The 19,747-nt window shown below is 35.2% G+C and overlaps 1 protein-coding gene across 5 annotated transcripts in view; it reads right to left on the bottom strand.

Moving 5' to 3' along the window:
- The window catches only part of ATP2C1 (ATPase secretory pathway Ca2+ transporting 1), a 112,145-nt gene that overhangs the window by 15,286 nt on the left and 77,112 nt on the right, over positions 1-19,747 (bottom strand). For all 5 annotated transcript variants that reach the window (XM_088798324.1, XM_088798323.1, XM_088798327.1 and 2 more), the window contains 8 exons: positions 17,857-17,981; positions 16,881-16,978; positions 14,896-14,991; positions 14,718-14,807; positions 12,568-12,672; positions 7,544-7,700; positions 3,558-3,728; positions 2,386-2,483 (listed from right to left, as the gene is read on the bottom strand). In XM_088798324.1, the coding sequence (XP_088654450.1) occupies positions 2,386-2,483; positions 3,558-3,728; positions 7,544-7,700; positions 12,568-12,672; positions 14,718-14,807; positions 14,896-14,991; positions 16,881-16,978; positions 17,857-17,981 (940 nt within the window). The remainder of the gene's footprint in view (positions 1-2,385; positions 2,484-3,557; positions 3,729-7,543; positions 7,701-12,567; positions 12,673-14,717; positions 14,808-14,895; positions 14,992-16,880; positions 16,979-17,856; positions 17,982-19,747) is intronic.

The raw sequence follows: 19,747 nt of genomic DNA, 5'->3' as shown, positions 1-19,747 counted from the left end.
GTGTGTGTTTATGCACACATAGTATACCCAAACAAAATCTTGTACAGCTATTAAAAACAGGTTTTATAATAAGATCTAGTGATTTCAGGAATGCTGAAGTTACATTAAACAAATGTTCAGGTTTATAACACTATAAAGTACCAACCAGGTTTTGTTAATCACATTTAAACAACACAGGTTTTGTAGAACACATTGAAAACAACAACACACGGGTGAACTTATTTTATTATCTTGGATGCTCTGCGAGTACAAATCTTCTGAGTATCTGGACTGTATTACAGGCAGCTTGCATTTCTTACCTTTCTAGGTTTTCCATTTTTTTCAACAATGAACATACACTACTAGTAAATATTCTAATCAGAAAAAAGTATTATAAAATAATTTAAGAAAATTCAGTGTTCTAAATATGTAACTTGCAGTTTTGAGTGTCAAATAAGAAGAAGGTAGCACATTTTATTACTGTCAATGAACAGCTAATGTCTAATGAAATAAATGCCTGATGATAAGCACTTATTTTAAAAGACATACAAATACATGTGAATAAACAGACAAGTAACAATAAGGACAAGAAATTCGAACTGTCAACAACATGGATGCAAAAATATTTCCTACCTCTTATGGGACCCTTCCAACAGGATTTGCGTACCCACAAATCAGGCTTTGTTAAGCCCCCACAAAGCATCCCAAGATAATAAAATAAGTTAATCTCACAACAGGGAACATGGCTCTAAAGAAGATACTGTGTTGTGGGACAGGAGATACCTTTCTCTCTATAAATAATTTGTCAAAAAAGCATTACAAAGATGAAAAGGCAATTCGATAAAGAAAGGACAGTCATTACGACAATTGGTGCTAGAAAACAACTGAACATCCATATGCAAAAAATGAACCTTAACCCATTTCTCACAACATACACAAAAATTAATTCAAAATGCATCACAGACCTTAGTGTAAAGTCTAAAAATATAAGACTTCTAGAAGAAAATACAGGAAAACAATCTTTGTGATGTAAGGTTAGGCAAATAGTTCTTAGATAAAGTATCAAAAGATGATCCATAAAAGAAAAATACGACAAACTGGACTTTATCAAAATTTTATACTTTAGCTCTTTGAAAGACAGTGTTAACAGAATAAAAAGATAAGCCACAGACTGGGAAAAAATATTTCAAATCAAATATCAAAAATATCAAATATCAAAACTCAGTAAGAACACAAACACAATTTTTAAAAAATAGGCAGGGCAGACACTTCACTAAAGAAGATATATGAATAGCAAATAAGCATAAGAAAAGATACTCAACATCGTTAGCTGTGAGGAAAATGAAAATTAAAACCACAATAAGATACCAGGCTACACCTATCAGAATGAAGGTGGGGTAACTGACAATTCCAAGTGCTGGTAAGAATGCAGGGCAGTTAGAACTTTCAAACACTGCTAATGGGAATGCAAAATAATAAAGCCAGCTTGTAAAAAAATGTGGCAGTTTCTTACAAAGGCAAACATACATTATGAACCAGAGTTTACTCTTAGGTGTTTATCCAAGAGAAATAAAATTTCATTTTCATGCAAAAACCTATACATAAATGTTTATAGTACCTTTCTTCATAATTGGGAAAAACTGGAAATAATTCAAATGTCTTTAAACTACTGAATAGGTAACATACACCCATATAGTGTAATACTACTCAAATCAAAATAATACATACATACATGCACACAACCATTATGGATAAATTTCAAATTCATTATGCTATTCAGAAATAGATTCAAAGTCTTCATACTATACAATTCCATTTTTAGAGCATTCTGAAAAAGGCAAAACTATAGGGACAAAAAACAAATCAGTTGCTAGTGCTGGAAGTAGCGGGAGGAGCTCATTACAAAAAGGCACAAGAGAATTTGGCAGTACGATGGAATCATTCTGTATCTTGATTTTGGTGGTGGTTATAAGACTGCATGCCAAAACTTAAAACAACAGTACATTTAAAAAGATGAATTTTACTGTAAGTAAATACCTCATTTTTTTCTAAAAAGGCATTACATATTTATGCTACAATTAAAATAGAACAAAAGGGTAAGAATAGTATAAGGTAAGGGGCTGTCTCCACTCTGTACTTTATAATAAATACAGCACTGTTAATTTATACAGTATTTTCCTCAGGGGAAATCTGACTCTTGCTAAAGTTAATAAATTTACAATGATAATCATAATGATCTCATGACAAATACTCTCAATGATAAGATTTCATTTCATGATTTGAACCAACAAATTTGGTGGTCATGTCCCAACTGTTCTCAAATAAACAGTTTCATTAAGATAGCAGCAGAAATGGTAACACTCAGAGTAAGGCCTTTCGGTGTAAAAGGCTTTAGTTTAGGCCTACCTTTGGTAGTATTTGTGAAAGCTGCTGGACATCCATTGCATCTATTTCTTCTCCTGAGACTGACTGGGAAGTTTTGGAACATAATCCCAGACGACTAGCTAAAGTGAAATGGGAGAAAAAACATAATTAACTAAATTGGTTCTGTTTGATAGGCTAGTCAACATAATGCTCAGTTAATGTAATTTGTCATCTACTCTCTTTCTTTTAAGTATAAAATGTCTTTATATCCAGGGATCACCAGACAAATTACTAATAAGACAAACCTATTTGACATAGTAAAGTCTGGAGATTTCTGTTTAATATTTTTGTTTAAACTTAAGAATAAAGAGTTTTCACAATTTAACCCATCAAACCTACGAACTGAAACAAGGTCAATCAGGCTTTGCCCAACAGCTCAATTTTAATGAAGATCAGAGCACATTTTAAATATCCAAAGCCAAACAAAATGATGGTATCATGTAGCTGCATGTAAATGAAAATGAATGCTGAAAAGTTTTTCTAGGTACAATCTTTCCAACAATGTTACGTTTCTAGTGACATATTCTTCTTAGATAACATAAGTTGTGAAACTCCTGTCCCAGTCTCTCTCCATGCTAATAAAATCATAATTACTGGACTTCACCAAACTGCTTAGATTTATCAGTATGAATTACAGTTTACAGGCTTTGAAATTAACTTTCATGTTCATTTTTTTCCCTTTACTTCTTAAGGTAATTGTAAATAGCATTTAAACAATATACACATATATACAATGAGACATCAGAAACATAGGCACAAGCTATATTCTTCCAAATTAGGTACAAGTCTGCTTTGAAAATAATACTCAAGTTGAAAGGAAAAACTAAATTTCATGTTTCCTTTCACATTCATGATCTAGTGCTTTTATCCATCAGCATAGTGAATTATGAGGTTAAAAATAACCAACTAACTACCCTTTGTAAATAAAATACATGTGATTTCAGTTATGTATTTTCAATCAATAGTATTACCTTTTAAACTAAAATAAAGTTTGGTCCACAATTTTATACAGTCTGAGCAAATAAGAAAGTCAATTTTAATTGTATAATCTCAATATTATGTAAAAACATTTCATGTCTAATAGTTCACAAAATTATACACTGAAGTAATTTTTGAAAAACTAACAAAAACAAAAAGAAACAGCCTAGTTATACCAATTGCAACTGCAGTCTCCTGTGAGTCTCCAGTAATCATTTTTATCGATACTCCAGAGGCAATGAGTGTTGTAACAGCTTCTTTCACACCAGTTCTAGGAGGATCAATGATTCCCACCAGGCCAAGAAATGTCAGCTGTCCCAGTTCAGGACCAGAGGCCAAAGCAAGAACTTAGGAAATAATAACAAAACCGCAAAAAGAAAACATGAGTCACAAAAACATCAGAATTTACTTGACAAAATGAGAAGACTTTGCAAATAAATCACTTAAGACTATAATGTCATTGTAGTTATTATACAATTTTTAAAAACTAAAATTATTGCATGTTAAGACATAGTTTTAGTTTTAGATATGGGGTTGCTTTAAGCTATTAAATATTAAAACAAATAAGACTAAAGAACTGTTAAGAAGAGAAGGCAAGTGAGGAGCAACTAAAAAAGAACGTTTTCACATAGTAACCAGTAACCACATGCAGCTCCTTTCAACATAAACTATTGGCTTTTTAGAAAATACAGTTAATTATTTGGAGAAATTATAGGTTTGTTTAGCTTTCAAGTCAATTTTAAACAGACATCTTTGAAGATGGCTTCTACTAATGTTATCTTCAGCTTTCTGTCTTATAAGTCTCCAGAACAACTCAACAGTTTGAAGAGAAGGCTGTATTAATTAATTATAAATAACATGTAACAATTTCATACATTACAAACCCTGGGAGATAAAGTTAACTATAAAATGACTGTAAAACCACTAACACCAACAACAATTTGGAGCCGTGCACTCTTTCCATAACATTAACAGGTATTTCTTATTTGTAACTTGGTTCTCTAAGAGTATGTAAATAACTAACACCACCCGATCATTATTTATAGTTAGCTTTCTGTCATATCTGGGCACTTAATATGTATAGCACAAAGTATTGTTCATTTTTAAATATCACTTAGCTTATTCTCTGGAACTTCTTATAACTACTTTATGAGCCAAAGGGATGTGTATGTGTCTCCATCTGGCATATTATTAGACTGAAGAACTTACCAAAGAAACACACAAAAAAAGCAAACAAACATATTTATCTCACGGAAAAACTGAAAAGTCTCAGTAAGATCACAGGAAGTATCCATTCATATTCAAGCAAAACGTACTGAGGATTAGATATATTTGGAAAACCAAGGTTAGAGGCAAATAACTTCTATTTTTCCAGTGTAAGAGTCAAATAGCTAACGATGTATGGAGATGTGGGCCCCAAAGGCTTTCACCCTGGAGGAAATGAGCTATTTGACAGTGCCTGGTATTGGAACAGAGGTAGATGGCAACAGACCAGGACAGTATCAATTTGTGTCAGTAAGTGCTAGAAAGAGAGATCAGCTCTGGGCACTCTCAACAGAGAGGTGGTATTAGCCTAGAGGTTAGTATCTTACATTTATTTGTTTGCTTTAAAACAAATGAAGATCTACTGCTACTGTTTGGGACAAGAGTAGGTAGGCCTTTTCTGTGGAAGGGTCCCTAACTAAAACATAAAAACAAACATATTCTATGGGAGAAGATATTCGCCGATAAGGGGTTAATATACAAAATTTATAAAGGACTTGTACAACTCAACACCAAAAAAACCAAACAACCAATCCCATTAAAAAATGGGAAGAGGACCTGAACAGACATTTCTCCAAAGAGGACACACAGATGGCCAATTGACATTTGAGAAGATGCTCAATGTCACTAATCAGAGAAATGCAAATAAAGACCACAATGAGATACCACCTCACACCTGTCAGGATAGCCATGATCAATAAATCAATAAACAACAAGTGTTGGCAAGGATGTGGAGAAAAGGGAACACCTGTGCACTGTTGGTGGGATTGCAAATTAGTGTAGCCACTATGGAAAACAGTATGGAGGTTCCTCAAAAAATTAAAAATAGAACAACCTTATGACCCATCAATTCCACTTCTGGGTATTTATCCAAAGAAATCCAAAACACCAATTCAAAAAGATATATGCACCCCTATGTTCACTGTAGTACTATTTACAATAGCCAAGATATGGAAGCAACCCAAGTACCCGTCAGTAAACGAATGGATCAAGAAGATATGATACATGTACACAATGGAATATTACTCAGCCATTAGAAAAAAATGAAATCTTACATTTGTGACAATATGGATGGACCTAGAGGGTATTATGCTAAGTGCAGTAAGTCAGACTGAGCAAGACAAATACCACATGATCTCACTTACATATGGAATCTAAAGAACAAAATAAATGAACAAACAAAACAGAAACAGATTCATAGATACAGAGAACAAACTGGTTGTTGCCAGAGAGAAAGGAGGTTGGGGAGCTGGGTGAAAAAGGTGAAGAGATTAAGAAATACAAATTGGTAGTTACAAAATAGTCACAGGGATGTAATGTACAGCATAGAGAATACAGTCAGTAATGTTGCAACAACTATGTCTAGTGTTAGGTGGGTACTAGACTAATGGAGGGGATCACTGCATAAGTTGTATAAAGGTCTAACCACTATGCTATACACCTGAAACTAATATAAAATAATACTGAATGTCAAAAATTTTTTTTGAATCTGTTGTGAAGTTAAATAAAACATTCTTTAGTTACCAAAAAAAAAATTCTAATTTCAAAATTAAGAACCATATGTATTTTAAGAAACTTAAGTTTTATAAGATGCAACAGCAGTACAAATTAAATTTAAAATTTTTCTGTTCTTCATTATGGTAATTTCATAGGGAGGAAGAAAATGATACACAAGAAAGGAAACAGAAAAGACAAGAAGCAAGAGACAAATGACCGGAATATTTCCTAAAGCCCTATGAAACAAAGATTTTTCTCCTCTACCAACTTCGGTCTATTTCACAATGTCACACCAAACAACACATGTACAATCCTCCACAGTCCTCCAGATAAAAAGAGTTAGAATTTTAAAAATGTGAAACCTATACTCCAAAAAAATGAGGAAAACGAGCATATACCAGACCTTTAAGACTTTAGGGTTTCTAAATCCAAGCCAACTTGGAAACTCTCTTGCTGTGAGCTGCTAATAATAACAAAACTATGCCCTCAAAGCCACAAAAATACCTTTCTAAACCTATAAATGAGGAAGTCCTATAAATCTACACAAATGTTCCATACCCACAAAAAGCCCTTGCTTAAGTGAACCATGGGTAAGATTAACATAATTTGTTTCCTACTCCCAGGAATTGTAGCGCTTGACTTCTGCTTTGTAAAAATAAAATTAAGGAAGCCAACTCTGCCAATTTCCTTGAGAGAGACTATATTAAGTGTATGTGTGTGTGTGTGTATGTACACACTCACACACACACACACACACACGCACACACACCTCACCCATAAGCCAGATGACTACCCAGAAGGTAAAAACCAGGTGTGGCCCTAACCCCTGCCTCCTCAATCCTACACATGCTGTCCCTGTGTGTGCACAGCAGACCCCTTCACCCCATCACGTTTGGTCAACAGCACATCCATAAGCAGAATCTGGGTACTTTTTTACCTCTCTGGTAAATGCCAAGGAAAGAAGTCACCAGATGAGGAACAAGTAAGCCACTGCCTCAGTATAAAAGGACAAATGAGGCTTTAAGACTGTAGTATTTAGGAGACTAGGTTATATCTACTAACAAGTAAGACAGTCAACGTGATAAAATAAGGAAGGAGTAACATCACTTTACCTCCATCCATCTCTCTTCTCACAAAATAAACTAGTCAGAAATAAAATTACTGTCACCTACTCAGAAACCATTGCAGGTCTGTAAGAACTAGAGAGTTCCTATGTTGCTCCATTCCTGATTTTCATGATTTGGGGGCCAATTAGCCAACTAATGCATAACACTTTAAAAAAGTAGCGTTCTACAAAGCCTGGAATAGAGCTGGACAGCTCAGATATCAAGCATGAATTCATCTGCAATCAACAGAAGGCATTATCTTCCCACCCTGCGGGCCTATGCTGAAACAACCTTACCTCTGAGCCCTGCTGAGCCCATTTGTGCTTTCTCCTGTTGGTACAGGTCTCTCTGCTGCTGGGTGAGTGCCAAGGTCTGCCCTTTGCTGTGGTACATAGTACAGTACTTAATCACCTGTTCATAAGCACCTTTCATAAAACAAATCTCTGGTCTGTCCTAAGAAGAAAAAACATACCAAATAAATTCAAATTAATTTCAACTTGTACATATCTGTCATTGGAATCTAAAAACAATGGCATTCATTTCTCACAATCCCCAGGGAGTTACTCCAGCCTAAGGCTTTGAGTGGCACTTGAACTCTGAAGATTAAAAGTCTGTATGTGGGAGCTTTCTGCATCCTATAAAGAAATAGCATTTACTACTCCTCACTCTCACCCCCACATATTGAAGGCAGTGCCTTCACTAAAGCCCGGATTAGGCACTCCTAATTTGGGGAGATGTGGGGAGAGGCTCACAACTTAACAGGAAAAGAAAAGATCTAGCATCAGCCCACAAGCAATGGATGAGACGTTCTTCTGTTGGCTGCTACTATATGCATATACGTCATCCCACTTAATTCTCATAACCATCTTATTATGCGTGTTATCAGATTTTTTCTTCCATTTTTTTCCATCACCATAAAGTAACATACTAAAGCTTACAATGCAAACCTGCAGTACCCTGCCCAAACCTTCTTACCTCTAATTCTACTCCAAAGGGGCAAACCAATTTTAACTCTACAGATGTCTTCCTTTGTCTTTATCTCCTTGTTTTTAAATACAGAGGGTGCCAAAACAAAAATGTATACACACATTTTAAGAAATGAAAAAACTGTATTAAAATTGTAATACTCAATATATACCGATAACAAAAGATGAATACAAGTCACGTGTATACATTTTTTTGGCACCCATTTTTTGGGATGTTTGTACTGCTTTTACGCTCATCATTTTACACCATGTTCGCTCATCATTATATCACATGTTGTGACAGGTGATAGTTTGGCCACTCCCACTATATTCCCCCCGTCCACATTGTAGTAATATAGCTAAGGTGAAAGTTGTCAGTATTCTGTTTCAAGACTCCACACTATTGAGCCAAGAGGTTGTCGTCACTAGAACAGTTCACACACATCCCAGTTCTCCCTGCAAGCACATGGGACAAACGTGTTTCCCTGCCCCTCTCGCACACTTTGAAGTCAGGTGTGACTTGCTTTGGCCAATAAATATGAGCAGTACTTGTGCCACTTCCAAATGGAAATTTAGGAACCAGTGCGTAATATGCTCTTCCTCTGCCCGTTACGACACTGTGTGCTCACAGCGAGATGAAGCTTCCATCTGCCAGAGTCCCCAAGTACTAGTGAGCAGATACTACCGGGTAGGCAGGTAGCAGGAAGGCATGATGTTGTTTCCAGGGCCTATATAGATCAAATGTATTTATTTTACTGTTCAAGTTTTCTTTTATAAAGTTAATACTGCCTCTTTTTTTTATCTGCTTAGTTTTCTTTATACCTATTACTAATTATTCCAGAACTCATTCATGTAATATAAAGCCCCCCTCAATATTTTTCAGACGATCAAATGAGCAGGTAAGTTACTACTCCCATATCATTACTGAAGACCACCCTCCTTGAGCCTTGTTCTCCTTTCCTTTTCTAATTTGAGTTGGTGGATTTCTACGCCTGCTGCACCACTGGTATCCAGTAATTTCCCTTCACCTCTATCCTGGGAATTCTTTTCATCCCTCTCCTGGTTAGAACTTACTGTGTGCTATGTCTTCCTTTTCCTTAGTTTATTGTCTTATCTTGGAATAACATACTCACCAGTATCTTTCTAAGAAAAGGTGTGTGGGGATATACACTTTGAGAGTTGGAATGTCTGAAAACATTTATATTCCACCCCCACATTTGTTAAGTTCAGGTGGGGATAAATCGCTTCTCAATTTGAAGGCTTTCCTCCAGTGTCCAGTGTCACATTTGAAAAGTCCAAAGAAGATACTCTAATTACTAAATCGTTGTATATGATCTCCGCTTCACCCTCCCTCCCACCCTAAAAACCTCTGGAAGCTTTTAGAATTCTCCATAAGTATCCTCCAATTTCTTGATTATGGGCCTTGCATTTATCCCTGAGGAGAGACTGTTCCAAGATGTGACCGCTGCCTGACCCACGAACTGGACCCGGGCCAGAAGGGGGAGACTGCTTCCCGAAAACCCCGCTTAGAGACTGACTGATCATAATCTATATTCGTTCTGACATAAACCAGTACCCCTCTTTTGCCCCCCACTATGTGCTGGTTCCTGGAACAGACCGTTTATCCTGGCCTCGTCAAGCATGCAGAGTAATTTCCTGTACCTGGTAGCATTCACGTATTAGTACCCATGTCTAGCCCCTCTTCTACCCTATATAAATTCTTGGGCGCCTGCCAAGTAATGCTGGGATCCATTTCATCTTCCAGCCATCAAAGACATGTCTCATATGTAAGTATCCCTTAACAAACTCCATTAATTACCAGACTGGAGTGGCCAGCCTCTTTCTTCAGTCCTTCCACGTCCCACTTATGAAGGTTTTCAGCCCCAGGACCTTTTCCTGGGTCTGCATGCATGAACAATATCCTCCCGTTACCGCTCTTTTTAACATACTCATGCTAAGCAGCTGATGGGCAATTTTATTCTACAAGCTGAAGTCCTTCTTCTGGAAAATTTTCTGGTGTTATTTGATCAAATCTTCCCATTTTCTCTTCTCTCTTCCTGTTTCTGCTATTAGGTGGATGCTGTATCTCCTATATTTATTTTTCAATTATCATACCTTATCTTTTATATTGTCCATCTCTTAGATTTTTTTGTTCTACTTGTAGATTCCTTGACTTTATTTGAAAACATTCTATTTATTTTGTTGTCACTTTTTATGATGTTTGGAAATTTTCTTCAGCATCCAGCATTATCTTTGTTTCTCTGAGACCCCTTTCTCTGTTTGGTCTGTCTTTAATACTGAAGACATTTACCAAATATCCAGCAATCCCTGATTGTCCATGTACATTCAAGACTGAAGCAATTAAAGGTATAGAAGCTCCATGGGCATTGAATGGCAGAGCTTATCAACCTGTGGCCACAGACTGGAGATGAAGGCCAGGAGTAGGTAAGCTCTGCCAATGAACAAAGAGTTCAGTTAGGAATACTATTGTTGGAATTCCCCTGGGGCCAGTTAGCGTCCCTAAAACTCTCGGTCTTCTGACTTAGAATGAGGGTAGGGCGATACCTGCCTGCAGACTCTAAGAAAATGCAGTTAAGGCCTACAGGCTTACCCTTCAGGACACTGACCTGCCCTTCATCACTCTGTTTTCAGTCTTAAGCCAATTTAATTCTGCCCTCCAGTCTTGTCCCCAAGATGAGATTTCTGATATTCTACAGGGCTAAAGAAGGGCTCATGCTATGGCCTCAAGAATCAGAAAAGGTACTTGGGGGAGTTCTACTGATTCCTTACTCAGAATTTCAATCTGATCTCCTGTTTTTAGCATTCGACCTTAGTCTCCACCCTCAAAGATACCTGATCACCCTGAGTCTTTCCCATACTTTCTCTTTTTCAGTTTACCTTTCATTCATTGGTCATTGTTTTGGCAGGTTCCAGGGAGACAGTAGAGATAAATGTATATTGTCATGTTCAAATGAAAAGTCCTCTAAAGAGAAACTCTTTGAGCCATTGGGGTTGTTTTTAAATTGCTAACTTTACCATATCTATGCCAGGCTGACGTCTTCTAGATCCTGAGTCAAGTCAGTCGGTTTGGGTTTTTTTGTTAGTTCCACTGGTTGGTTTTATTTTATAAGAGAAACACTTCAGGTCAGCATATGGGAAGAATAATCACACCAATCTTTCCAAATTTATAGCCTGCCACTCCCTATCACCCATTTCCACAACTGAGAAGATTCAATATACAACTTCCAATGTACAACTCTGATGAGGCTGGATTCAAAACTGCTCGAGTCAAATCGTTCAACTTTACATGAGCCACATTATCTTGAAGTACTGTGTGATAGTACATAAAATGTAAAGAAAGAGATCTTCCAAATAAACTCATATATGTATTCTTGCTATATAACTTATAGGATCAAGGGACATGAGCTAAAAATTACCTTAATCAAATGCAATTTTTGAAAGCTTTCTGTTATAAGGTTTAAAATATCAGGCATTTTATTTTTAGTTTTCTTTCCAATTGTCTTTCAAGTTCCTTTAAAGATCAGACAGAACTCCTCCCGCCCCCCGTCCCCCCCCCCATGAACAGAGCTCCTGGCAGACTTATATGTGCAAATTCAAGGTTGGTCAACTTGCCTTTCTTTAAAAACCATGATGTTTCCTGTTTATTATGGGTGAGAGGGAACTCTCTCACTCATACCTGTCTACAGAGAAGTAATTGGCTTCAAACCGTTTGCTCACAGGTGAAAACACATAACCAATTATTAACTCCTAATGAAAGAAATATAAAAATAACAAATACGTATCTTTAAGGGCAAAGTAAGTTTAGGCATCAAGCTGGTATATAGCAACTATAAGTGATATAACTGTACATTGTAGATAACTAAGAACTCTTACTGTGTAAAAATTCCTAAAGTACCCAAGGAACAAGGTAGTAGTTTGAAATATCAGTGCATGACATTTTGCCAGTTTATAAGCTGGATTAGCTAACATGAATTATACACATTTGGTAACTACTTTTCCATAAAATAATGTGCTTTAATTTGTTCTGAAGACAAGACACTCCTTTAGTGAAAGAACACAGATGTGTTAAAAGATCTAATGTCACAAGCTCTAGAAGACTGAGACTAGGCTCCAACTCATTTAAGTTGTTTGCTCACACAGCAAAACTGGGCATATCTATGCATGAATTCAAAGAGAATGTGAGAATAAGAAGGGATAAATATACTGTGAATTACATACACTCTAAAGCAACAGGTATTTGTTAAGCTTTGCTTTGTTGAAAGATGGACAGTATATGAAAAATAGTCATCTATGTTAAACAAGATATAACACGTATTCTTTAAATGGAAGGATACCTGCTGTGTTCGGTGTACACACTTCACAGCCATCCACTTTTGTTCAGAGCTAAAAGGGTATTCAGCTTTTCGGATATAGTCCTGTTGAAGTCCATCAAGACCCATCTATATGGCACAAAAACAAAATTAACTCTCACCAACATGTGACTATTTTTCCTTTTAACAAAGAACAATGGTCATAACTTGTAGCTGGGCTGGCTAGAGATACTGGTTTATTTTATAAATAATGGTAACAGAATAGCAGTACTCTATATATGCACTATATTTTTCTGAACAGCAGCATACATGTTCAACCTGAAAGCCTGGGTGTGTAGATACAGATACAGTCTCAGGCATGCTACGCAGACTACATGTAGACCAAATCTTCAACACTGACTATATTAAAATCTCTACAGACTCAAATTCTGGAAGGAAGAGGTATACAAATAAATAAAGGTACCCAACCAATAAACAGCAATAGACATTTATAATCAATAGACATTTTAGATTCAATTCTTCACTGCTTAGGGATTCAACTCTATCTTGCCTGATGTTACTATCCTACTCCCTTACACCCTACCACTTGATATTCTGACTACTACCAACATCATGCAGCTGTTCTTTACTAATATCTTCTGCATTTTCCTCCAAATATTCAAAAATATTTTTTAAACTACTCAAAAACCTAGTTTATTGCTTTTTGTTGACTTTTTGTTGTCTATCGAAATATGTTGAGACTATTCTTCCTGGCTTTCAAAGCTCCTCCAGAAATCCACCATATGGCCTACTTAAAAATCCTATGGGTTATTCAAACTCCTTTCGTTTCATCCAGGTTAGCCAATTCAAAAGCCACAATCCATTCTATGCTATTTATTCCTCTATGCTTTTATTCTTGCTCTTTCCCTAGTTTACCCACTATCTAAACCCTTCCTATCATCCTTCAAAGCCCAGGTCCCAAGTCTGAATTTGCACTGTTCTTATACATGGCTCAGTGTCATCAATTTAGGACTTAACTGTCTACTATTTTGGTCTGCCTTTTATTTGTTCCAAGCACATTAGTGTTAACTTCCTACCTAAAATGTGAGGCCCCCACCCATAAGGAAGTGGTTTCACATTCTTTATCTCACAAAGAGGTAAAGCTAAATATAACACAGTAAATAACTGTTAAAAGATTCAACTTTTGAATATGTTTTCAAAAGCTATACTATGCTATTTTAGTTATAAAGAGAACAAATTATAAATGTTACTCTCTGTTAAGGAAACATAAATTCTAAAAATATCAATTTTATTTTCTGAAATATGTATAACCTTTTCTATATTGGATCTCAATTCAAGCAACCTCATTTAGAGGTATATCTTGTTTCACACAAGATTCAAAGTTTTCTAACACTACTCTTAAAAGTAGGAATTTTATTTTATTTTATTTAAGTGTATTTTTCCAGGACCCATCAGCTCCAAGTCAAGTAGTTATTTCAATCTAGTTGTGGAGTGTGCAGCTCATAGTGGCCCATGTGGGGATCAAACTGGCAACCTTGTTGTTAAGAGCACTGCACTCTAACCAACTGAGCTAACCAGCCACCCCCAGGAATTTTATTTTTGTTTGGGAGAAATAGATTGGTCCTTACGTTTCTCACTTAACCAAATGTAGGACTTAGGAGAAGAGATCAATTGAAACAGATGAAACGATCACTGAGAATAGCACCCCATCTCCCCAACACAAATTCTAACTAGACTCATTTTAAAAAGGAAGACTGCAAAAAAGTAAAGCTGATTTCTCATGATATCTTTAATATTTTTACAAAGAAATTCTAAATAAAGTTGCTTTTTATTAATTTGAAAGTTAAGTCTTTATCAGAAATTACACACATTTATAACGCTTTTAACACAAAACTCTAAATATTATGGAAGACAGAAACATTTCCTCGTAAGAAGAAATCCATCACTGGTCATTAATCTGTATCTTGCATAGAAGAGATAAAGTTACACTGAAAAAGCTCTGTGCTCCAGGAAGACTAAAACTGGTTCCCAAAAGGCAGTAAAAACAACGAAAATTGTGTTTCTTCTTCTTCACTTTATACCTAAAACCACAAAGTGAAGTTAATACTGAAATTGATGGCCTCACGTTCTCTTGTAAGGGTGACGTCTTATATGTTGAGAGATCAGGCACATACCTTCATTGCAAGAGCAATTAAGGCTCCCTCTGTTGGCTTCCCCATTAGAGTGTTGTTTCTAATTACAGCATCATTGCATACACAGCCCGCCTAAGGGAAACACACAGAAACTATGAACCCATCACTATGGCAAAGTCATTATGAAGAAAGTTACCTTCTCAGAGAACGAAGTACTTACCTCAACAATCCTGCTAACAGCTGGGTTATAGAATCCATGAACAACATCACCATCAACAATCACTTCCCCAAATGGATTGTAGCCAACTCCAGTAACCTAAGCAACATAAAGTGGGATCAATAATACAACCGATAGACATTGACAATACTTAGGAAAACCAAAAACTATGATGAGTTGTGTTCATTTTATTTCATACATTAGGACACTGTTAGCGTGTAAACCTAAAAAGGCATCTAAATTTGCCTAAAAGAACAACATTTAATAGTTAAAGGAATATAGATTGTCATTTTCACAATGATAAACCTATAGCTACTTATACTAATAATTAATTATATCATTGTAATAATGTACAGGTCATAAGTAGAAACAATATAACTGTTACTATAACTAATATCTTATAGTTACTATTTATAATATTAAAAATACATATAAACCATGAAAATCTCTATACATAAGTGAGCTTAAATTTATGTAATATTACATTTTATATAACATACTACGATTTGCAAAGAATTCAAATCCATTACCATATTTAACACTCACGACAAACCTGTAATCTAGACAAAAACAGAATTCTTTTTACAAATATGCAAATATGCAGACAATAAGTGATTTACCCTAGCACTTACAACTTTCACATAGCATTACCCACCAGTTTTAAAAACCAGAGGTAGAGACAACCCATATACTTACTCCATATGGCTAGAACAAACCCAGCCAAACAAAAGATAAATTTCACAATAAAAATAAGACAGTTTAGAGAGAAATTAATGAATAGTTAATGCTAGACATATAAAATTATGGGCTTATAACAGAAGAGAAACTTATATCCTGTATCTTTCTTTCCTGGACCATGTAATGTAAATACATGTAACCCCAATGACCCTTCTGAGTCATCTAGAAAAGGTACATTCAATAATATAGTATTGGATATCCTTAATCAAATCTAACACTCTAAATATCAATAGTCTCATTTTAAGGTCTACGTAAAATGGAATTAAATAAACCTAGGTACAACTTCTGTCAATTTGTCTGATGCTCACTTTGCCCACTTAATTGGCTATAAACACATTTTGAAACACTGTACCCACCATAAGTAGTGTTAATGAACATTCCAGCCAGAAATCCCGCCAAGAGTAGGTGAGACTGAAACCTGTCTTCACCCAGCGTCAAAATTAACCAATGTACATACACTGGCATGCTCTTAAAAGACTGCCAATATCTAATTTTTAAGATAAAGTAATTATTCTTTATTCATTTATTCTACTGTGAGTTAGGCCCTATGCTCGGCAACATAGTTCTTGCACTTTACAACTTACAGTATAATGAGAAGAGGTACAGGAAATTTTACTTGGACTTACGGCTGAGAGGTATGGAGTTTTATGAAAGTATATAAAATAAGGTCAGTTCTTGGTGGTGAGCAAAGATTACCTAAAGAAGTGGGGTTGGAACTGAGGTGCAAAGGATAAAGAGGCATTAGGCTATCTTAAACAGTGAGAACAGCAGCAAAGCTCCTGAAGTAGAACCTTTCTCACACTGAAAGAACCATAAAGCCAGTGCATTTGGTGCAAAGAGAGCAAAGGGGAGCATATAAGGCTGAAGGAGGAAATAATGGACAGAACACGTAGGGCTTTGAGAGTCCACTAAAGAATCTTAACTTAGGGAGTGACATGCTCAAAATCTGGTTCTAAAATATCCTTCAAGCTGCACGTCGATCAAGGGCATCAGTGATTTGGCAATGAATGAGTGTAGGGGTGATTAAAAGAGAGGTGTCAAAGAGGATTCAAAGTTTCTGGACTATACAACTGGCGTGTATAAGTGGAACAGAGAGCAAGACTTGGTGGAATCACATGGGAAGGAAAAAGCTCTGCTGCTCACTAATTTATAGCCTTTTTGAAGGTAAAACACTGGAATAATTAAGAATTTTAAACACCAAGTTTCTCAACAAAGGAATACTGCCATTAAAAAAGAAATCTATAGCCTACCTCAGCATGGAGACCATCTGAAGTAAATATGTGAGTAACAGTCATTTCATTCTTCGTCAATGTTCCAGTTTTATCTGAACAAATCACATTACAGCAGCCTAAAGAATAAACCATTATATGTCACCAAAAGTCAAAAAGAAATAAATGTTCCCATTGAAAAACAAATTAAATACTGTGAATTTTGTACAAACCAAGCTCACTGTAATTTTAGACAGTTTATTCTTATCACGTTTGCTTCAACATAGTTTCTGAAACTAAAATTAAAAATGATCCTGATAAATACTGACTTTTTCTTACCTATTTACAGTTGAGTTTCTATAAAGCTACTCAATATTAGCTTTATATAATAATTTTATATAAGACATTTTCTAGAGAGTCTCGAGGGTACCTAAATATAAAACTATATAATTTTTTCAATCAGTATTTTAAGGTATTTTGCCTTCTCGATAATAAAATTAAAACTAGAAATTAAATTTAAAAATTCTGGATTCCTAAATTTAAAACGTTTAAATTTAAAAGAAGTTTCATAGCATAAAGTTATCACAATTTTCATACTGCATATAAAATTATGTTACAGCAATATAACTATTGTATACTTACAATACTATTCTCATCAGCAAATACAACTCAAGTATGACATTTTAGGATCTATAATTATCAATTATCTTTCCTGAGATGTCAAAAAAAAAATTCTACTAATTTTATTCCAAGGTTTCATTTGTTATATGGATTTTTTTTAAAACATGATTTAATCATTATAACATTCCAAAACACAAAAAGATTTCTCTAAAAGTCCCATCCTGAGTGATATGCATTTTCAGTTACTTTTTTGGTTGTTAAAATCATATTCAACATTGCCACAAGCCAAACACCACTATGCAAACCTCTAAGACAAAAATTATAAAACCCAAAGATAACTCAGTGTTGATGTAAACTGACACATCATTGCGTAAGTATGCTCTTACCACAGACTTACCCAGAGTTTCAACGATAGGCAGTTTTTTCACAATGGCCCTTTTCTTCACCATTCTCATAACACCAAGGGCTAAAGTCACTGTGACCACAATGGGAAGACCTTCAGGAATTGCTGCGACAGCCAAACTGTAACCGATATATACATAGTATGGAAATTTAAGTAAAACAGCAACCACAACTATAATTTCAAATGTCTGTTACTTAAAATAGTAGTAAACAAAAACACAAAATTAATATTGTCAACACCCAAAAATGCCCTCAAAAGAAAGGGAAAATTAATTGACATTTACTGGACACCTAACTAGCTGTCAGATCAAGCAGTAAAGACTATAGGGTCTGACATCAGATTGCTTAGATTTGTACCCGTGGCTTAACCAATTTTTACCTGTGTGACCCTGAGCTACTATCACTCCACCTCTGTAATTCAGTTTCCTCGTCTATAAATATAGATAATAACAGACGTTGAGACAAAACTTGTACATGAATGTTCACAGCAGCACCAGTGACAATAGCCAAAAGATGGAAACAGCCCAAGTGTCTACCCATACAATGGAGTATTATTCAGCCATAAAAGGGAATGAAATACTAACACATGTTATGACATGGACGAACCTTGAAAACTTTTTGCTAAGTGAAAGAAGCCAGGCACAATAGGACATATACTTGTATCACCATCCAAGGATTCAAAATGTTGAGATTTCACTTATGTGATTCAATTTCACCCTCATCATTTTAGAGCCTACAGTGGTTGTCTACAGTGGTGAATCCGTCTTCTGTTTTGTCTAATAATTGTGAAAATTCTTCTGTCAACTATTTGTTGCCATTGTGGTAGAAAATTAAAAATTCTGAATTTTCAACTTTGTTTACTGAATGCAAAAAAAATACAAAGATTGTATCTCCAAACTTCTTTTATGCCTTCTCAAAGGTGATGTAATACTTTGGGCAACATAAGAAAATTAAAGGATAATACAATAGTGATATTTTAGTTTATTATTACATCAACTTATAAGCAATCTCATCACTCTTCTGTTTTACTCATTTTTAGCACAGTTGGAAATAATTGTTAAAATAATTGCTAGGATAAAGAAATAGCAAAATGTTTCAAGACAGGAGAAATAAGGCCACTTAAGATCCTACAACACATCTTAGATATATGGATACATATGATAATTGCAAAATAGAATGAGTTTTATTCTGTTAAAAATTTTAAAAATGTTTTGTGCTTTGGAAGACCTTTAAGTAGAAATAAAAATCACCAATATGTCAACTTTGCAAATAATTAGAACTGCTAAAAAAAAAAAAAAAAAACTCAAAAGTTAAAAATGAGTCCAACAGATAATATGCCAACAGTATCTCAAACTCATGCTCTATTTTAAATTTAATTTGTATTTAACTCAAGGCTTTTTTGTACAGATTTAAGCCAAGATTTTCAAATTGCATTTTTGCCCATTTGAGGAAAAAAATACTCCTTCTCCATATCACAAATATCTTTTCTTATTCATCCTACATATTCCTTGTAATCCACTCATTTTTTTTCAATCTATTGATTTTTGTTTTAATTCTTGAACTATTACTTCTTAGACCTACTACAGAGCTGTCATCCAGGATTTCTTTTCCTTAGATGCCTAGGTGAGCTCCACTCTTATAGCCCACACATCATCATCTTCCTAATGTTCACCCTCCTTTGGCTGGAATTCATACAAGGATAGGGAAGGAATAAATTTTCTGATTGTCTGCCTATCTATTTATAATTAACTGGATTGATACTTTGGCTAGGCCTAGATTTATAGACTTAAAATCATTTCCCCTCATACTTTGATAGTACTGCCCCATTGTCTTCTAATGTAATCCAATGTTATTATGAATGAAGGATTATTAAAATCCTTTTCCCT

Source organism: Rhinolophus sinicus, chromosome 5 (assembly GCF_057876585.1).
Source record: "Rhinolophus sinicus isolate RSI-liver-muscle chromosome 5, RSI-T2T, whole genome shotgun sequence".
NCBI lineage: Eukaryota > Metazoa > Chordata > Mammalia > Chiroptera > Rhinolophidae > Rhinolophus > Rhinolophus sinicus.
This window is presented reverse-complemented; position numbering and strand designations above follow the sequence as displayed.